Source organism: Seriola dumerili, unplaced genomic scaffold (assembly GCF_002260705.1).
Source record: "Seriola dumerili isolate Sdu_G_001 unplaced genomic scaffold, Sdu_1.0 BDQW01000149.1, whole genome shotgun sequence".
In the NCBI taxonomy this organism is placed as follows: Eukaryota; Metazoa; Chordata; class Actinopteri; order Carangiformes; family Carangidae; genus Seriola; species Seriola dumerili.
The window spans coordinates 15198578-15220418 of NW_019174404.1; the positions used below are offsets into that span (position 1 = coordinate 15198578).

Genomic DNA, 21841 nt, shown 5'->3' on the forward strand with positions numbered 1-21841 from the left:
CCTGCAGCCATTACAGCCAAACCTGGACAGCTACTCACCTGGGAAACACACACACATACACCTACACACACGGTTAAAGCTCCTATTCTCACCCGCAGCCTGCGGTTTCTCATGTCACTCCGCGGAAACAAAATACTGATCGTGGTGGAGCGAGAAAGACAGAAAGTACCTCTGATCTGAACTTCTGCTGAAGCCGCTGAAGGCCTCTCACTAACTTGTACCTGGTAAGGTGTCTGTATCTCTGCCCTCTCATTACTCTAGCCACTGATTTTAGCGTTACTGGAGCGTCAGAGCCGGACAGATCGATGCCAGCAGAGTGCGAGAAAGAGAGAGGTGTTCCATTTCAATCTCCAGAACAGATACGTCCCCACACATTTGTCATGCCTGCACTCAAATTGAAGCTAGATTAGATGGCATGGAATATCTGGGACAGTGCCAGGAATCTGCCACAACTTTCTCCTCGCAGCCTCCTTCATTATATCGGCCTGATAAGATTCTGTATGTCACGTACCTAACTGAAAGACTCTCCCCGGGACACTAAAAATTCATTTCAAATGTACTGAAGGGTTATATTAAGTGTAAAAATATCAAAGCGGAAAAGAGGAAAAACGTCAAAAAAGTGTGTTGAGTGACAATAAGTGGCGGTTCTGTGGTTCTCTGTGTGTGTCTGCGACTCAAAACAGAATGAAGGGTGGAGAAAGCTGAGAGAGCAACTTTGGTTACTTGATGATAAGCTCAAAAGATTGACTGCCTGCTGCACTTTTCCTTGCCGCCTGGTGAAGGAAAAAAATTGCTTGCAGTTTAAATAGCATGTTTTCTTAATCCCACTTCACTGGGCAGCTGCAGGCAATCTTCAGATGTTATATTTTCCTCTTACTCTCTCTACGCGCTCGCTCTCTTTCTCTCTCAGACGGCTGTTAGTGACATAAAGCTACTGCTTTGCCATCCTCTCAAACACTAAGCCCCTGAAACATTGTGTCGGCCTCCCAGAGCTGAGAACGGCAACTGCAATCCAATGTTGCACTGTTGGCCGTCAGGCTGTTTGGCTCCTTGACTGTGTACAGTATGGTGTATGGAGCACGGCCAGATCTGCTGGCAAAGGCCGGGAAAGCTGCAGCCCAAGATTTAAGCTGAGAGACACGACTTGTCAAGCTGAAGGCCAAAGGTCTCTGAATATGCCAACTTGAGCATCAAAAGCAGAAACTGCAGCTTTGTGAGATTTCAACACACAGCGCTAACATGGAGAGTCAAAGCTACTGATGCTCTTACCATTTTCCTATATTTAAGTTCTATGAGTCCTCCTATAAGTTTTATGTGGCTGTGCCTTTCTGCACAATAAAAAAAGAATATATAGAGCTGAATTACATGCTGCTTTATGACACTTTGTTTAAGTGGTAAAACATATACTTACATTGGTTTTTATTGGCTTTTAAAAGTAACCTCTATCTGTGAGTCTATAGTAGTATATAGTAATTCATTTAGTTTGGCAAATGGCAATGGTTGGGGGCTGGGGATGGATGGGTAGGAGGAGGTTCTACTGAAAAAGAAAAGCTCAGAGCAGCTCACTGAAAAAACAACAACAAAGAAAAAAACGTAAGAAATAAATGTGAACTAGTTCATTTTTTGGGAACCGTGAACAAAATTGTGAACCATGAGCGTGAACTAGGGAATGTTCAAATCACAGATTGGAGTGAGCAATGGAGAAGTAAACGACATTTTCAGAATAATAAATAATCAGTTTCTTTCTACTGCTAATTAAAAACATGACCAAGTAACAGAGGACAAAACAAATACCACTGATTATTCTGCTTATTCTGATTTCTTACCAAAAATGAATTTTAATTTTTTTTTATTTGACTTTAAAAACACAACAAATTTTTTTTTATCAGCCAACCAGAAATAGAGTGCACATGGAAATTGCATGAGGGCAGAGTGCATTATCAAGGCTCTTGCGCTTCTGTGTTTCATAAGGCACAGCATCAGTACTCCCCTCACACCTACCAACAAGCCTTCCCTATATTGGACACTGACCTTGGCTAGCAGTCTGGCGTGCATCCTGTCCGTCTAGCCAACATACAATGTAAATGGGTTCCTGAAAATTAAAAATCCATGCTGCCCAATTCAATATAGGACAGTGTATCTGGGCACAGGGAGAATATGCATTAGGGCGTAATGATATTACCTATAACTCCAAGATGCCCCCCCCCCCCCCCCCCCCCCCGACTGAGGAAATGTCTACAGGGGCCTGAATACATACGACGCTTGAGTATGGAGGAGTCTGTGCACCACAACGTCACTGAGAGGCATCCATTAACAGCGCTGATGAAGTACACGGGCTGAATGTATGGATGAAAGCTTGCTGCTTAATGGATCACAGTTCAGTACACTGACTTATGTGACATGTAGGCGCTTGGTTGCCAACACACATTCATTCAGTGGAGTTGGGGAGGAGCCGTCAAGGAATTATGGAAAAAAACAGCAACAGCAATATATAAGCACCACGCTGAGCTGAACTGCTCGATTCAGTCTCGCTGAATGTTTGGTCGTGTGACTTCTACACATTGGGTGGGAGTAATGCTGTCACTGTTTGTCTCTCGTCTTATGTTCTCATTCTGCAAATGTCTTTTCTTTCTTATCTTTTCTTCAATCTCTCTGACCCCTTCTCTTAGAAATTACCTTTACTGCTACTTTGCAAGGGCAAATATGTTTTGATAGAAATGTAATGCTACTGGGATTTTGTTTTTTATCAATATGGGAAAACATTGTTAATGAACCTACCATCCAAGACATAAAAGGTTATTACTAAAACTGCTTTTTATTCGTTTTATATGCCTTGCAGCGCAATATCCATTCATACCAGCTAAAGCATGAATAAACATTTTTACTGCATTTCTACAAAAAGCAAACAAACATGTTTTTCAGTTGTCTATCTCACACAAGTTTAATGGAACAGATAAGCTCCTATTCTATATAATCCAGCTTTCTACACAAGCCACATCATGGCTGGCATTTTACTTGCACAATACACCCATAAACGTGACCTGAAGTGTATTTTTATGCTAACTACAGCGATTGTAAATGTTACAGTAACTACAGGTATTGTTTACTGGGCACTGAGCGCTTGTAAAATGCAGTTGACCCAGAGCTCTGACCTACTGCGCCTGTGTGGACACACATGGAGCACCAAGCACCGAAGCTGCTGCTGCTGCTGCTGCTGCTGCTGCTGCTGCTGTCGCTCTGCTAATGCGCTGCTCACCCTACACCTTTTGAAAGATGGGGGTGAAATGCTTGGTATGCCCACCATCCACACCAAGCGCCTCACTATGATTTCCCTGAGGTACAAAAATGCATGAATTTGTATCAAAACGTAACTAGCTACACAGATTAGTAGTATATGACCAACATTTCTGGGAGACAATGTTGTCCAGTCACCCTTTACTCTCTTCTCCCTCTTTCTCTGTCCTCCCTGATGCATCTCACACTTCACCTCCCTCTACCCCCTTCTGTCTCAACCATTTTCTTTCCTTCTCTCCCTCACAGCGAAGTTCAGGGTCTCAGTGAAGGTTCGGTTAATGATGAAGCGCTCCGTCTCGCATTTGCTCCTGCTGTCGGTGAGTAAACTGTCCATGCATCAGCCGAAGGACGGGGCCCTTATTTTGACACTAAAACAGCTGTGATTTCTTTGTCCCCCACATGAGCAATGCGAAATGACAACGACACCATATGTCAGACCTTGACTAGGCTTATTTGAATTTTCATTAGCGGTATTATGTATTCTCTGGGTATGACTCTTGCTAATAATTTCAGTTTTGTGGTTTGAAGTCACAGAGCGGCTGTCAAGGTGAGTCCAGTGATTTAGACTTTTCAATAATGTTTAGATTTAAGGCCGCCTTGTCTATGAAAGTGTCCTCCCTGCCCTTGTTCTATAATAGCTATTATTCAGACCTCTGATTTCTCTCTCTGCAGCAAGAACAGTTTACAGACACAGCTGACACAGTAACGTCCTCTCATTTTTTCTCTACGCTGCATAAAAGTGTGTTATTTTATGTCACAAGGTTTCTCTTTCTCAGTTGGGTGGTTTTTTTTCTCTCCACTGTTTGGCGCCGTGTTTTCTTGTACTTCATTTCAAATTTGGGGCACGGTCCATTTCACCCAACAACCCAAGGAAAAGCGGTAATTGGTGCATCTTTGAAAAAAAAAAAACAAAAACAAAACAGAACAGTACCTTTGGCCTTACTGCATGGAGAGTTCAAACTGAAGAAATAATCTAAACACAAATATTCTACAGGAGTTATTCATTATGTTCACTGAGCAGCCGTGCCTTCAGCATTTCAAGCTCTTATTCAGATTGTGCACTGTATGGCAAGAAAATGCTCCATGACGAATTAAGTGCTACAAATTACTCAGTAGAAACAATCTTTAATTAAACACATTCCATAAAACTATACACTAGGACTTTGTAACAACCTATTACTGGAAAACACTTAACTGAAATCCCTTTACACCCTTCAAAATTATAAATATCTATTTCATATTATGCTGTCACCCAAGATTGTGTCCAATAATGTTTTATGTGTTAGTGTGTGTGTTATGTGATGTATATGTGTTAAGGGATATGGGGGTTAGGGTCTCAACAGGACATGTTGCCCCTGGCTCAGCATTCTGCACAAAGACAGGGAGACAAAATGTGCAAATGTGCATGTTTGCACTTCAATCTCTTTCTGACTTCCTGCCTCACACCATCACACACCCTCTCTCTCTCTCTCTGTCTCTCTCGCAGGACAGCAACTACCTGCAGGCAATAAGGCCTTGGTCGGCCTTGTAAATGCATTCAATTCCTTTCCAACAATTCCCAGTGCAAACAGAGAGATAAGGGCTGGGTATATTATTTAATTTCAAGCAGCAGTGACAACGTGATACCTCAGTTTTGAAAAATATTACAAAATAGTAATTTTTTTTACACTGAGGAAATTAAAGCTGCACTAATCTTTAATCTCGAATAGTTTTTATATTTTTTATATTTTGTTTTGGTTTTATGACCTGTACCTTTACTGGTTTGGTTCACTCTCACCTCTTGTATCAACCTAATTTTCAAGTGTAGCAGGCAACTGTTTTCAGCAAAACATCCATAAAGTTTTTTAAGTTTTTACCGGCTCCATCAGTATCTTTTTCTGTCATTTGTGCAGCTGATCCCGGTGTATAAGTCCACACTCAGCCGGACTGGTCCGTCTTTATCAAGATGGAGATATATGGGCTCCAGCTTGACTCAGAACTGGCTTTTCTCCTCCTTGTGTAATTAACTTGAGGGCTGCCTAATGTTACACATTGGTTTTTATCAGTGACCAGCTACAGAAGTCATGATAATGTTAGCAATCTTGCTGTTACCAATAACATGAATTTGTTCAGCAAATGTTGCTATCGCTAACAGGCTTACTGCCAGCATTGCTGTGGAGCTTACTGTGATAAGATAGCATGGGCTAATGGTTGTGGCTAGGTTGTTTTTTGTTGGCTCTTGTGTACACAAGGTAACTTTATTCAGTTGTGCTCCTTATTGTGTGTTTAGTGGCCGCTTTCACTGGTCTTCATAACACCTCACTGACTGGGAGCGGGAGGCTAGAGCTTTGCCGGACGAAGAGTTTTTGTGGTCTGAGATGCTACTGGTCTAGTGCTGATCTAGTGGCAGTGATGATCGTTTACAGAACCTTTAAAGGCTCATTATTAGGATTTTGTATTTCTCTGTAATGTAGCACAGTGTTAGTAATATTACTCATAACATTCTTTCACAGCCCTGGACTTGAAGCATTTTCTGATTCCCCCACAAAAATATACATTTAAATAATTAAATTAATATCATGAACAAAGCATATGGAGAATAGTCGACTAATGGCTTGAACTAATGACTACTAAAAGACCAGGAAAAGCTTTGGTTGGGGCAGCTCTAAATTTTAACCACTATCTAGTGAATAAAGAGGAGCATTTAGCTTCTACAAAGGTGGTGGAGACCAAAACAGTTTTTAACCATATTTTTCTAGAAAATCTGTTCATCTATTTAACACAAATCCGCTCTTTTTAAATGCATCAGTGTTTAATGTTGTAGGTATAAAGACAATCTCTTCAGGCACTGAATGTCAGGTTTTATTAACTAACAGTTTTAGATACTCAGTGTTATCAACAGATTTCAGTCAGTATTCAAAAGAAATGTTGAGGATTGCTACAGAGCTACAGACACAAAAAAACCTTCTTTCTTTCCACAATCATTCTGAACACACACACACATACACACACACACACACGCACACACACGCACACACACGCACACACACGCACACACACGCACACACACCCTCTCTCCGGGGCTGTTCTGCCTTTTGAGGTTTGAGGGACACCATGCTTCTCCCTGTGGCTCTGTGGCCCTGTGGCCCTGATGCTCTGTGCAACATGAAGCAACAGCATGGAGGTGCCTTGGGAGCTCCCTTCTGCCCAGCTCCACACATCTTTGCACACATAAACCACTGTAAACACACACGGATGCACACACACTCCCCGTCCTTCCCTCAGGCCTCTCCTCCCTCCTCTCTCTGCCTGTCTCAGCGGGAAGGTCACAGGCACACAGTTATCGCGTTCGATTTGATTACGTCTTAATCCAATCAAGCAAAGAAGAGAGAGCCCCATTGATTTTTGAGACATTGAATAATGCTTATTGGGCTTAGAGGCACATAGCTGATTCCTGGACAAGGTTAAGTCCAGAGGGAAATATCATATCTGTCACTGAGCCTGTCACTGAACATGTTTATACTTTATTTCTAGATTCACCCCTCTCACTGCAAAATGTAAACAAGGCTGTCAGCTCCTATTGTATTCACAGTAATTTCTGGTCACTTTTGTTTAGTAAGATTGTCAGTAACAGTAGACTGCCATATGAAACCCGACTACAGCTACAACAGAGGAAACGCCTGGGCAATAATGGGAAGGGGACCAAAAAGGAATAATCACCCCTTGAAAAATGATAATCCATGCAGAGGGATGAACTGTGGTTTTAGGAATGAAATGGGAGACATATGGGAATGGTTTGCACTTGGAAATGGAGGATTAGGCGGTGTCAGTAGCATGAGAAGAGCACTTACAATGTAGTGGCAGGCTCGAGAGCTAAGCAGCTTTCAGCCATTCAAATACATCTGGATCATGTTGGACACGCATGATCACACAATTACACATGTGCATGAGTGCATGAACACTAAAATCTAAAAAACTAAAATGTGTACACAAAAATCATAACATTCAATGAGATGTGAAGCAGAAGCAAGTGTGGTTAGTCAGCACTCTGAAGATGTGTCCTTCAGCCTTCATGCCGTCAATCAGTCAGGTCAGTAAGTGTAACCTCAAGTGCACAAAGATGGCTGTCTCCTGGAATTACATTTGTTGACCTAGTCCATTCTACACCTGTGATAGTTTGAAATGTGCAGGGCTGCTGTCTGAATGCTTTACAGTGAATGAAAGCCAGGACATTATCTTTATATAGTGTATTCTTTTTACATGGAACCTAAAAACTGGCCTGCGCCATTGCTCTACTGAGTTGAAGACTGAAGAACAGTGTGTCTGCAGCAAAGCGTCGCCCCCGCTCCTCTTCCCACCCTCCCCAAACAGCAAACAACAAGCCGGGAGATGACGATGACAAGAGCTTTTGGGGAATGGCGAGGCCCACTCACCTTCTGGTTCACCACACAGTGTGCACTGTGATTCTAAACAAGGACCAAAGAGAGACAACAGCAGATTAATAGAGGCAACACATATGTGAAAGTTTATGTTTGTGCATGTGTGTGTGTGGGGACAAACATTAGCATCACCGCCTTGTATGTAAAAATGCTATTCAGCATTCAGCATCTCTCTCTCTCTCTCTTTGTCGAAAACAAATAAAAACAATAAAACTGAAAAAATAATATGGAGAACAACAGAGATTTTCTGCTCCTTATGTAGGCCTACTTGCAGAGCGGTACCCATGTGCAACATAATAGAAACCCAGCCACCATGCATAATATGACCATCAGCCACATGCGGCTGCATAAAAAGATAAAATGATGCAGAGACAGGCGTCAAAGGGGGGGAGAAAAAAAAAAAAAAACAACAAAATGAGACATCATATTGCTTCAATTCATCACTGCCATGTGTGAGAGATGCTGCGTGGCAAAAAATATGAACACACAAAACTGGGTGAGACTCAACATTGAAATTAAAGCAAAAGAGGAATTGATTTTTGATTGCACGCTATCCATCATTTTTATCATTCACATTATGAATGGTCCCTTAATTTAATGATATACCAAGCTCCACATGCATCATGCGTTTTCATGTAAACATGGAAGATAAGTTGCTATTTTCCTATTGTTAATAAGCTGTTATTAATCTCATGCAAACATAACAGTACACTGTACTGCAAGCCTCAAAATCTAAATCAACATATGGGAGTCACTTTTAATGAAGTATCAGTCGTTCCCAGGAGCCAACAGCGTGTAGGCAACCTCCAAGAAGTGCTCCAAGTTTATTTTAAACAAACAAGATTATTAAATGGGTTTGTTTTGCAGGAACAGACACTGGGCATAATGAACAGAATGACGATGAAAATGAGCGTTATGGCCTCGGGGCTTGGTTTCAACAGACCGTCCCAAAACAGCTGGGGTGTGTCGGTGTTTGTCTCTCCTCCCTGATGTAGCAATGGCCAAAAGAGGCCACATTGTTTTGATTTTTTTATTTTTATTTCAAGGCTCTCCTTTATTTAATCAATTAAATTAGGGGCTCATTAGATCAGCAGCAACCTTGGACTCATGACTTGTCTTATTTTGGTAAAACAGTGACACAGCTCCTTTGATTGTTCAATTCCCTACATTCATGAGGTACATCAATACAATAAAAGATGACCGTAAATGCTCAAAACACTAAAGTGCTGCCATTTCTCCCTCCCTCTCCCCAGATGACCTTGCTCATGGGCAGCAAGGGCAGCTTGGCAGACTGGCGGATGAATGAAAGAGCACTTTTAAGGGTTTGCTGTAGCTGTCAGTCTGCACAAACTGTACAGTGTCACAGCCTCGCCGCCTTCTTGTCACAAAACTGCCTGCTGGATCCTACCTTTGCACCATGGCTGCATTTGACAGAAAAAAAAAAAATTCCTAAGGTTCAGTTTATTTTCTTTGCTATCAGACTGTTCTGTACACCACACCCCAGACATACTGAGAACACTGCAAACACCATACAGTGTTAGAGCACTGTAAAGACAATTCCACTAAAATAATCCAGCTGTTATTGATACTTTGGAGAAGTAATTGCATTCTATAACTTTATTTGGATCTCTGTTCTCTATTGCTTTGTTGGGGAGGCGGTGCTTGGAGTCTGTGGGATAGAACCACACACAAATGGCTGGCAGTGCAGTGGCGGACGGCTGAAGCCTGGAGAGAATTTACTGGTTTAATTAGTCTTTTTTACTTCCCTCTCCCTACAGTATAATTCCACAGAGTCAAAGCAATTGGCTCTATTAGTTTGTCCTGCCTGTTTTAATTTAAAGCACTCTTGAATTTCCCTGTGTGTAGCCCATATTGATTTTGATCAGGCGGTTTTTACAGTATAGGAACTGTTCTTGGGTAATTCTCATTTGCTTTTCAGTTGGAGGTGTAAAGCAGCTGCCAGCCTTTAGTCATCAACTAAACTTATTATGGCTCTGCTTTTGAGGACAAGGGGGAAGAATTTGTTGCCAATATGAGTCACTAACTTTTAATCTGTATCTGTAATCTGAGATTATTGTACATTCATGCTAGCAGCTCTGCGAGGTTTTGCTTTGAGGTAAGTGCTAACAGCAACATGCTAACATGCTCACAATGACAATGCTAAAATGTTGACATTCATCAGTTTTTTCACGTTCTTTATGTTACTCAACGCGTTAGTGTGCCAACATTTGCTAGTTAGCAAAATACAGCTGAGACTTATCTGAATGTCATCAAGTTTATCAGGTGTTTGTTCTTATATCCAGTATTTGACCTTAAATGGTGCAAGAAGAAAGGTGAAGGGCCAAAGTTATTATAATTCATCCTCAGGGGACCATTTTTCATTATAATCCAGACAAAAGATTGTACTTCTATTCCTATAGCCACACTGCTAGCATGGCTAAAATACCTTAAAAGCTCTGAAAATGTTTCTTCTAAAACACTTAAACACCCCAAACTTTGTGGTTAATTCTGTGCTTTTCTTTCTGGTTTGAAGTAGGTAGAGCTATACTGGAAAAAGGCCACATATCCCCACCTACCAATCAGAATTTAACAATAATTATAAATGAGGATAAGGACATTTTTCTAACCTTAAAGAGTAACCTATTACAAAGCTGACAGTGATGTCACAAGGTCCTGTAGTACACTTGTACACTTATTGTTGTACTGATGAGTTAATCAGCATTACTTTTATCATACTTCATGGGATCATCCACAAATGCAGACCCACCTATGCAATTTAACTTACGTCCAAAAATGTCAGTCTATTTCAGAATACTGGTTTCAGTTAGCATGTTTCTCGAAAAACTAGAGCAAATCTCAACGCTGACCTCTTGTTGGTTGTGAGTAAACTAACATAGAAACTCACAGGGGTCTGAGGTGTCCCCTGGTATCAATCTCCAAACACAACATACACTGAGAACAAATCCTTAGCCTTGATCTGATAATGTATTCATCTATAATTAAAGCCTTCATTTCCATATCAGCGTGGCTTGCTCACACCTTTTCGTTGGCTGATCTCTCTTTTACCCTCTTGTCTTTCTCTCTCTCTCACTCTCTCTCTCTCTTTCTCTCCTGATCACATGATGTGTGAGAGATACAGGTGCTAATTAGCTAGTGCTAAAATTCTTCTTGGCTTTTTCACAAGACTGCTGCGTCTCTCAGAAAGCACACAAGGTTATATAAAGCAAGGTGAGATGGAGCATAATAACTTTGTTGAAGGAGTTGGTGCATTTCATCAATGGCTTGGGATTTACTTGGAGGAACAGCCCATAAGGTCTGTTTGTTTGTTCAGAGTTGGGCAGCACACAGATTGAGACATAAGTCAAATAGAGGCCTGTTTATTGGGACAGGGTCAATAGCTAGTAAATACAGGGAAGTGCACAGTAATGTACTGCTCACACAGATGTGCGCTGACACAAACGAACTGCCATGACCACACACGCACATACTGTAGATAAACAGACTCACACAATTATACTCAAGCAAATCACAAGAACAACACACTCCCTCAGCTTCTAGCCTCATCTATGTGGACGGTCTCCGGTTTCAGTTTACCTTCCCCTTGACTGGCACAATCCATCTTCAGCGGGGCCCCCTGCGCATACGCAGCCTCCCCCTGGAGCTGATCTAGCACTTCTCAGAGGAGAGGCTGTGCTGAGCACAGAGCTGGAGGAGAACTCATCAGCCTGGCAGTATAAGCCCTGCCTGCCTCCTCAGGGGCTAATTGCACTAGCTTGGTTTTAAATATGAATGTTCGCAACACCAATGATACTTTATGGAGACAGTATTTATGAATCACAATGAATGAGGTTTACATTAAAGATCATTCGATATTTCGGCAAATCATCTTTTCCACTGTCTTGTCGAGAGTTAGATGGGAAGATTGATACCAAACTTATGTTTGTCTGATAAATATGAAGCTACAGCCAGCAGCTGGTTATCTTAGCTTAGCATAAAGACTGGAAGCCGGAGGAAACAGCTATCTTGACTCTGTCAAAAGTTAAAAAAAAAACTACAAATAAGCCTATTAACACCGCAAAACCTCACTAAATAAACATAAACATGTAACCAGATCTAAGTGTTTCTATTTATTGCATCATGGCATAAAATAAAATATAATACTAAATGGTAATTTCAGAGTTTATGGTTGTTTATTCAAACTTTAGTTTACCATGAGGTAAAACTGTCCTCCACACAGACTCAAAAATCAGTGCGATAAAAGCAAAATATTAAGCAGCAGAAACACGTATTAAAATTTGATTATAAATCTGAGAACTCAGACAGGAAGTCAGAACCTCAGTACAGAGCAAAAATGAGGAGCTTATTGTCAAAATGTCTAAGAAGGGAAACAGCAGGCGTCTGACATCAAACAGCAAGTGTTTGAAATCAAGCCAGCCATCACAGTTCTGTGGATGAAGATGCTGTGAGAACACTACAAACAGCTTTACCACTGTGGAGCTGCAAAACAAGGTGCACCAGAACAAATGGTTAATAAAAACAAAAAAAAAGCTTTTAGTGGGCTCCTGTGGCTTTGCGTAGAGGCGGCAGTGGGCGGTTCAGTGTGACGCGAGTGGAGGGATCTAAGCACGACCTTCAGTCACAAACACTGTCATTCTGCGGCGAGTAAAAAGCCATCACATGTCAAGACACATCCCCTGTCTATTCACAAAATCGGTGTGTGTGCGTGCCCATGTGTGGCTGTCAGGCCACTGATGCTTGAAGCAAGCACATCTTACTGCAATAAGAGATTTATTACAATACTCAATACGGATTAACGCAGCTGCAGAGGATTTCTTAGAGTTTCTTTTGTGTTTAATCTGTACAGTTAATCTATCTGGTACAAATAATGGACGAAAAACTAATATACAGCTACATTAGCACATACTGAAAGAATAGTCAGGGTTTATTAGTCAGCTGTGACAGTGTGTCTGGTATTGTATTCACTTTGTGAGTCTCTGTGTGTTTGTGTGTGTCATCATAGCAAAATGTGGTTCTGGAGACAGCACAGAGGTGTTTTTGAGAATGCAGGGGTTTATATGTCTGTGGACAGATTCTGTCACTGTGATAGTGTCAAACCGTACAAGATACAGCCACGAAACTTTAAAGGTACGTGGTTGAGATCAAAATGAAGTCAGAGTTTAAAGGTTGTGGTCCTACCTATGAGTACTGAATACTTGTGTACTAATGTAGAAATAACTACTGAATACTCATGGTTTGGAACGTCAACATGTTGACGGGTGTCGCAGCTGATGTGATCCCATCACAAGATGGTCTCTAGTTTTCCCCTGTGGCAGCCTCTTCCCAGTGCTATATTGCAGATTGGCTAGTGTGATTTTTGTTCCTTTTCTCATCAGATTGTTGGGTATCACACAAGGCTGAGTTTTAGAAGCTTGCTGCCTGAATGAGTTTTACATTTCTGTTTGCAAATAAGAGCAAGGACGGATAAAAGATAAAATACAATAAGAGATTGTATCAGCAAATATGGGTATTTTCAGAGTTTCAGGGTTTTTATGAAAGATGGGGTTACATGGCATTTTATTACATCAGAATCCAGTATTGGATCTTCTAATTTAATTTAGGTAGTTTTACTCTACAACACTTGAATTACACACATCTTAACTGAAACTTAAAAGTTCACATGAGATTTGTAATCATCTTTTATTGACTTTTGTTCCCTATATCTCCAAATCAAACAAGAATCATAAAGTTTAAAAAGCTGAGTAAATGTATCTCACATGTTGAAATAACAGGTGTACCCTACTGTTTTTACACTATATATACATATATACATATATATATATATATATATACATAACATTAAATATTGATATGACAAGAAAGTTTAAGCAGGTGATTCTAACAGCTAAAACTGATTGTTTCACTAGAGACGATTCTATTGGTCTCGTTTAACTGCAGTCGCAGTCTTTGTCTAACAAACACTATGTGGGTGAGTACAGAGACAAGAGCCAAAAGTTACACTTTGGCCTTTGAATACATTAAACAGTAATTATCCAGAGCTGATATAATCTACCTCCAGTTACATTTGTCATGGCAATTAGAAAAAGAGGCTGTAAAAGCAGCTAAAAATGAGAAGCTTGCTCCCCGGATGACTTATACATTTCTGTTTGCAAATAAAAGAGCGAGGGTGAATCAAAGATAAAATACGACAAGAGACTGTATCAGCAAACTTGGAAGTGGAGTCAAAGTGGAAATGGCTATTTGAATCTACCCTTGTATCACTATCAGGTCACTTAGGGCTGACCAGTCATTGTTTTTGCACAGTATCTAATGATCTTATTGACCTAATCTTAAATAACATTGAAAAGCAACTTAATACCAGGTTGAAAAGTAGTGCTTCACTCCCCTCACTGCCTGAAAAGGGTGAGTAGTGAAACCACTGCGGTAAGTTGGTTTTCATTTGTAAGTAAGTGCACTTCTTAAAGTTTCTTATTCAGTTTTTTGAGTGTTTGAGTGGGTATGGAATCTCATAAACCTGAAACACCTGTATAGAGAGTTAAATCATTTATGTGCTCTCCACTAAGCACTTTAACTCTAAGTATGCAAAGTGCAGTAGATGCATTTGAAATTGCATAAGTAGTACTTACATACAGTGCACAGATATATAAAATGCATGTTCATGTGTATGCATATATGTACAGCATGTGTGCCTTTTTCTATCTATAGTACAAGTATTTGTTGGTGTGCCTGTGTCTGCATGCACACTGTCCCGTAGTACAGTGTGTGGGTAGACACACTGTGTCCTCACTGTGGGCGTTCGCACACGTGAAGCAACATTTTGTTTAGCATGCTCAGTCTCTGAGCCACAGCCTGACAGTGGCAAGAGAGTGATAAGAGGGAAAAAACAGACAGAGGAAGGAAGGGAGGGAAGGATTTGGGTGGACGAAGGGAGGACAAGGTCTATAAAAAGAGGAAGAGGTAAAACATCCCATCGTTTTTCCATCAACCCCAAGGGCCCTGGGTCAGATTTATAGGTGGTTTCTTTCACCTCCTGGGAGGCGAGGGGAGCTGAAAGGAAGAGGGAGATAAATATTTTAGGGAGTAGGAGAGGATTTAAGTGTAAGTCTGAGACTGTATTTGAGTGATTTGCTGCATCTAAACTGTGTTGAAGTGTGGATGGTGGAAGGAGAGGAGAGGTGGATGTGTGTAAAAGAGAAGGACAAGTGAGGTCGGACAGATGGAGAAGGATGGTGGGCCAAAGAGGAAGAGAGAGGTGTATAGACAGAGAGACTTGTGCAAGAGAGGATATTGATGGCCTCCTTCACGCCCCGGCAGCCCTCTGTCTTTCTGGAGCATCTATCAGCAGCCGTAGATGACCATATTGACAACTGCTGATGGAGAGGGGGTGTCGCCATCGATGACATGTCCCTAACTTCTCCTTCCCCTACATCTGCACATCCTTCTTGCTCATTCCATCGTCCCTTTTCCCATTCACTCATCATCATTTTCTCTAAACTCTTTTTCAGCATTACGCACATCCGAACTGACTTATGTGGTTGTGTTTGCAAAAATAGTGTAAAACAAGGACATGAACTGAGTCGGTTATTTATAGCTGTCCACAGCGTATCGAAGGTCAGCTGATGCGAATCCGACAGAGATGTGACAGGAGTTGAAGTGGGTTTGACAGTCACATTACTGAAGCTACCTGCAGGTTCAAACAGGTTTAAAGCCTCTCACTAACAACCAGAGAGCTCCTCAATGTGCAAATCAAACCACACTAAAAGCATGATACACTGCACGTCTGTGTATTATGTTATATGACAGTCTCGACACCTGGGAGTCAGTCATCTTATGCTGCAGTCAGTTCCCATTCAATTGAACCCCCTGTACTGCAGTATGTGAAGCATTTCATCATCAGTCTCAGAGAACGTGACAGACGTCTCCCCCCATCTTTCACTGCATATAACATTGCCGGTAGGTAAAACTTTTAATAAAGTATTGTGTCACAAAGTGACACAAAATATGGAAAAGCAGACAGAGATAAAGCTCTTTGCGTTTCACAATAACAAATGGTAGGCGGAGGGGAAAAGAAGCATGTTTATTGCCTTCTTTTAAAGCTAAAAATAAATATTTAAAACAGATATAAAGCTGTTCAATGGATTTATTAGAACATAAACCATTAGATTAAACCTGTTGTAGCTTTATACCTGTAGCTGCGATGTAATGACTCAGCATGTACTGTAATCTCTATATAATTGATACATAAATTGTTTCCAGTACAGCAAACCACATTCAGTATGTAAATATCCAAGAAAGTCAACTTCCTGAAGTGACTGAAATGAAGCAGAATTGATTCCCAACTTGCAGACTTGCTTTTTTGCTTTTTAATCATAAATGTAATGAATCACACAGAGAAACTCTGGGGATGATGTCTCATAACTGTTATTTCTATGAATCAATAAGTGTAATCGTTGTCAACCTCTGTTGCAGCTCATTGCCTTCAACATGTACATGGCATTGTGCTCAATAACAGTGGACAAAGAAGCAGAAAAGAGACTCTGTCAAGCATGAAAGTAATCAGCAAGGTCAGTGACAGTGGTACTGCGGCTACTGTCTATTATTCTTATTCATTCAGACATTTTGGTTTCATAGATACAGAGGAAACAAGACACAGAAAGGACAAAGTGGGAGAAGGGGGAAAGATGCAGTGTGTGTGTGTGTGTGTGTGTGTGTGTGTGTGTGTGTGTGCATGTAGGTTCTCTGCAGGCATGTGTTTTTTGCCTCTCGAAACTAGTGAAAAAAATGACTCTATTTGTTTCCAATGTTGTCCTTGTTTCAGTAATTTTCAATTATGGAACAAGGCAGACTAATGCAAATCACTCCATTTGCATCAAGAAAATGAGACTTGATTGAAGTAAGTAATTTGGGTTGAAATTTATTTCATGGCACAGACAAAATTTGTCAACTTTTTAGAAAAATCTGATTTTCAGGCCCATGGCCAGACAAACGTTTTTTGCAGAACATATTAGGGCTGTGTATTGGCTATGTATGATAATTCTACTGACCAGTATCAATACAACTATCAAATCTACAGCCATACAAGCAGTTGTGAGCTAAATGCTAACTGTACCAAGTTCTTTTTTCTTTTTGTCTTTGCCAATCCATCCGGTAGATGTTGAGACTTTTCACTGCATAAGTGAAAACTTTGACCTGTCGGTGTTGCTACATGAAAAGTCAGAGAATCAATAAACTCATTAGAATTCATCCTTTGGGTACAGTGGATAACTGTACCAAATTTTATGGCAATCCATGTGATAGTGTTGTTGTGATATTTCAGGCTGGACGTAAACAGAGAGAGCAGCACTGATGCTGTCAAACACCAGAAGCTGGCGTCAAATGTCCGGTGAGATCACCTTGTTTACGCTCCCTTTGATCTGACAGTTGCCGATCTGATTCAACATTTTGCCAGTTTTAGGGCTGTTTTATTTGGGCAGAGTTCTTGTGCAGCTTCTTGTGTTTCGACAACATGAAACATTTGAAAGCTTCAGCTTCTTTTGGTAAATGAAAAATAGGGCTTTCTTGAAAAACATGTTTGTGTTTCTCTCAGTAAGGCACATTGAAATAAGTGGTGCCTTAGTATTGGAACACAACCCCCAGTTTTCATATCAGCACTGGCATAAAAAAAAAAAAAAAATCAAATTCTACCAAGCTATGATCTCAATATATTTGATTGTTGATAGTGTATCAGTTAATCTTAAATGAGATTATATAACTTTCTTAAATTACTGAGCAGCAGCAACTGTGGTTAATCAGTAGATAATGGTAAGTGTTAAAATACAGTCTAACAGGCACAAGTAGAGAAGAATCATAAAATCAGTGAACTGAACTTTTCATTAAAAGTTACAAGTTTAAAGCCTCACTGGATGACTCAGACTATAGACACTATAAACACAGGAAGTCACTATTCACTGTTTGTTTCACTCAAAAAAGTCTAAGACCATGTTAATATAAAGAATAACTCTATTTTAAAGCCGAACCCAGTGTCCTTTCACACCACACACACACACACACACACACACACACACACACACACACACACACACACACACACACACACACACACACACACACACACACACACACACACACTTTCTCATGTGCAAAGACTTCATAAATGGGCTGGAGTGGGTGTGCGTGTCTGTGTGAGTGTGTGTCTGACTAAGAAGCGATGGCACAGTGTCACCACACTCATCAATCTACCCGCTCTCCCTTAGGATGATGTCATTGGCACCAAGCCTGGCTGGTGGCCCACTGGACTGAGGGGACCAACTCTCATTATCTCCCGTCCAGATTTATAGGGCTGCCGTGCTCATATTTTACACTGGGGAACATGGAGGGGACAGAGGGAGGGAGGGAGGGAGAGAAAGATGGAAAGAAGGAGAGAGTGGGAGCGACTGAGAGCATTTACTGATAAATCACCCTGCCTGACTATTCACTCTTTAAAGAAAACTCTCCTGGCTATCAGCACTCTCAGTAGCATCAGATATCAAAGTGAGTGTGTATTTGTGTTTTGTGTGTGTGTGTGTATGTGTGTGTGTGTGTGTGTGTGTGAGAATGTGCGTTCCTCTTTAGACGCCATATGCCGCCACTACAGACAGAAACGCAACGCACTTTGTAAAACTTCACAGAGTGGAAACATTCGAGGTAAAGACTTGCTATTTGATTCCTGTTTATTTCTCTCTTTCTCACACACAACCTACAGAGGTTACCACCTGTGCAGATGAGTTATGACTCATCCCGTCTGGCAAACAAATACACACACACTCACACACACTCATCTGTTCACTCACTCACAAAACCCGCCGTCTCGCCAGTTCTATCAAATCAAAACAAACTTCAAACAGCCAAACTCTCCATGTGTTGGATGCAGATGTAACGGGAGAACTTGGCAGAGCTGAGAAACACCCTCCTCATCCTCTCCCTCTTCCAAACCCCCTCTGTCTCTCTCTGCATGTCACCATAATGTCACAACATTGTTCCACGTGATTGGATGTCTGTGTAACGATGAGAGATTGGCACTCGGCATCACCACACAGCAGATTTCAGCAGGCACACACCTGCTGCCTTTGGCGCACACTGCTCCGCCTGGGACTGGTACAAGGTACAGATGTAGCAGTGCACGTGTTTGTGTGTATGTGCATGTGTACTTTACGAGTACTGTTCAGGGTATTGCATTATTCTCCATCTCCTGGAATGGGCCTAATGGGCCGTGAGGAGAAAGCAGACGAAGCAGGCCCAGAGGCAGCGTACGATGTGTCTAACACCTGGTCAGTCATGTCACTGGGCGGCCATATTGGATGTGTGCCGTGTCCTTCTGTCTCTTTGTTAACTAGTAAATGCATCTTGGGGAATAGCCAGGGTGGCTTTGCTTACAGCAAATTCTTAATCCAAACCCACTGCCTACAGACTGGCAAATTGTTATGCCAGACGACAACATTTATTTAAAAACTCTGTGTGGTAAGTGCTTGTATTTGTCTTTAAAAAAAACTGATGATATAATTCCATTGGTAACAGAAGATTACCCATTGCTTTATTTCTAAATGTGAAAGTTGTCAAACAACATATTTCCCTTGAGATTCCCTTGAGACAGAACTTTCCAACACGCAATTCCAGTTTGCTCCTGTGGTTGTTAATTAGTAAAACACAGTAATAGTAGTAACCTCAGCAATATATAGGTTGTTGTGCATTTTCTTATCTTCTTTTCTTTTCTTTTTTCCTTTTAACATGTTTAACATGTTTGTGTGCATTGGTGGCAGAGCACCGAGCTGTCAACACAACACTGTTATATTATCACCCTTCAAAGTTAAAATAGCAAACTTGTTAGAGGCTTTTTAACACATTGAACAGACAACAGATCAACATTAGAATCTGTTGTCTCTAGCTGCTGAATGCTTCACTGTGTTCACCAGCTAGTTGCTAACTCTGTGTGTGTGCTGTTTGTGATGGCACATAGCATACAGTTGTTTTTTTTGTTTGTTTGTTTTTTAGAGATTTTTGATTGAACGCAACTGCCTGCTGCTGCTGCCCACACAGAAATGTAATATATGACATTTATGTCCCTATATCAAGAGTGATGTTGATATACAATATATGTAGTCTATATTATTATCAAATATATACATCCTCTGGATATATTAAAATGCAAGTTTATAACATATATGAAATGCCCATAATTAATACCCATTATAGAATGTTTGAAAAATATACATATATCTATATATACTGTATATATAATTAATTTTTAAATGGTATAACATGTTGCGACCATATATGTTAACAGTATATATATATATGCAAGTTAAATAAAATAACATACATATAACAATTATATTTGCTTATATATGTTTTTCTTATTTATTTCTCATTAATTTTAAACATTTCCATCTTCCCAGAGAGTGGTCTCAGACTTTTGGAAACTACGATATATAATATCAACATATATTGATAGGCTTGGGGATGGATATATATTTATGTGACATTTGTCTACAGCACAAGCATAAATACATAAACATACATATCAGTTTGGGCTAGACATATGCAGTATGTCAATATATGAGATTGTTCCAATTTCTAATGGGTTTTATATGTAATTTTTTAAATATATGTTTTTATATTATATGTACATACATTTCATACATGGAAATTCAATATATGTACACATATTAAATTTGTGTATGTGTGGAAATGACGATGATGAAATGAAAACAGTGACGTATTGAGCCATAAAACCAAAACAGTAAGTTAAAAGATGAAGAAATGCTCCATAGAGCCGAGGGGAACTGTGCTGCAGTTGGATGATAATTCTTTGTGGGTTCATCATTACAGGCGACCCCTTTCATGTCACACTTAAGAAACTTAATTCATTTAAAAATACAAAAATATTGATCAGAGCAGCTTTAAACCTCACACATCAAGGAGAAATAATGGGGGGGGGGGGGGCATGCGTGTCTGAACCAGGACACTGTGCTCAAGGCAATATCTGAAAGAAGTGCCATGCAAATAATGATAAAGGCAAGATGGGACACTCTCTCAAGGCCGTGAATAACGAATTAACTCAAAGCACAAAAGCATGACATTTCAGTCTTGTGACCTTAAACTGCTGCAACACTGAAGGGACCGCAGATAACATATAGACAGGTGCACAAGATCAACATCAATAAACCAGTGACCTCAGGCATGCAAGGAAGAGGAAATAAGGAAGCACCTCTGATAGGCTGGAAACCAAGAAGCCACACACACATAAATCATGCTTGATAGTCCAGAGAGAAGTACTCGCTTTGACCATATTGAATGCATAAGGATGTGTTTCCACGCACTGACGCCTGGTGATTGAATGTAAACACTATCACGCTGTTCACTGGGCTTTCCCTGCAGAGTGATTTGAGCTCCACTGACCTGTTATCGTCACTCTGCTTGTTACAACGTCCCCCTCCCCGTCAGTGAAGCTTAAATCTGAGTCACAGCAGCTCGATGGGAATACAATGTAACTACCGTTCTCCACGGGATACACCCATTAGATGCTGCAGGGGTGGCTTACAGGGGCAAATGCTAACGGTGCAAAAGCCAAAAGGGCTACGAGAGAGCTGACACAGACTTGGACCTGTTCATCTGCATCGGGTTCAAAATAAGAGGCGCACTGGGGAACACCAGGCAACTGCAGTGCAGCAGGGGAGTTTTTTTTTTTTTTAGACTATGTATCACAATGTGATGACTTCAAAAGCGCCTTAATGCTGAAGGCAATACCATGTGACAATTCATAACAGAGGAATTCTTCAGAGACCCTCCGTGTCCCTCTGTAGCCTAGCAACCGCAACACAGCTCTTTTTTGCTCTGCAGTGTACGTTACAGGTGGAGGCAACACTATAACACGAGCAAACATTAGCATTCCTGAGAAATGAGGAACGACATGTAAGAGGAGAGAAGAAATAAACAAGAGGGAGTGCATATGTGTGACAGGAAGTGACACAAAAGAAGCGAGAAACAAAGGAAGAGAAAAATGTGACAGACTCGCACACCATAGCTCTCCCATGTTTGAAGACATCCCGTTGTCATAGCGATGGGCAGGGAGGAGG

At 40.8% G+C, this 21841-nt stretch overlaps 1 protein-coding gene across 1 annotated transcript in view; it reads right to left on the reverse strand.

Annotated features, from left to right (window-relative positions):
- Nucleotides 1-21841, reverse strand: part of dlgap2 (DLG associated protein 2) — a 161906-nt gene that overhangs the window by 70556 nt on the left and 69509 nt on the right. Inside the window, 4 exon segments of the mRNA XM_022751077.1 lie at nucleotides 3645-3650; nucleotides 4636-4662; nucleotides 7609-7621; nucleotides 7703-7739. Of these exon segments, the coding sequence (XP_022606798.1) occupies nucleotides 3645-3650; nucleotides 4636-4662; nucleotides 7609-7621; nucleotides 7703-7739 (83 nt within the window).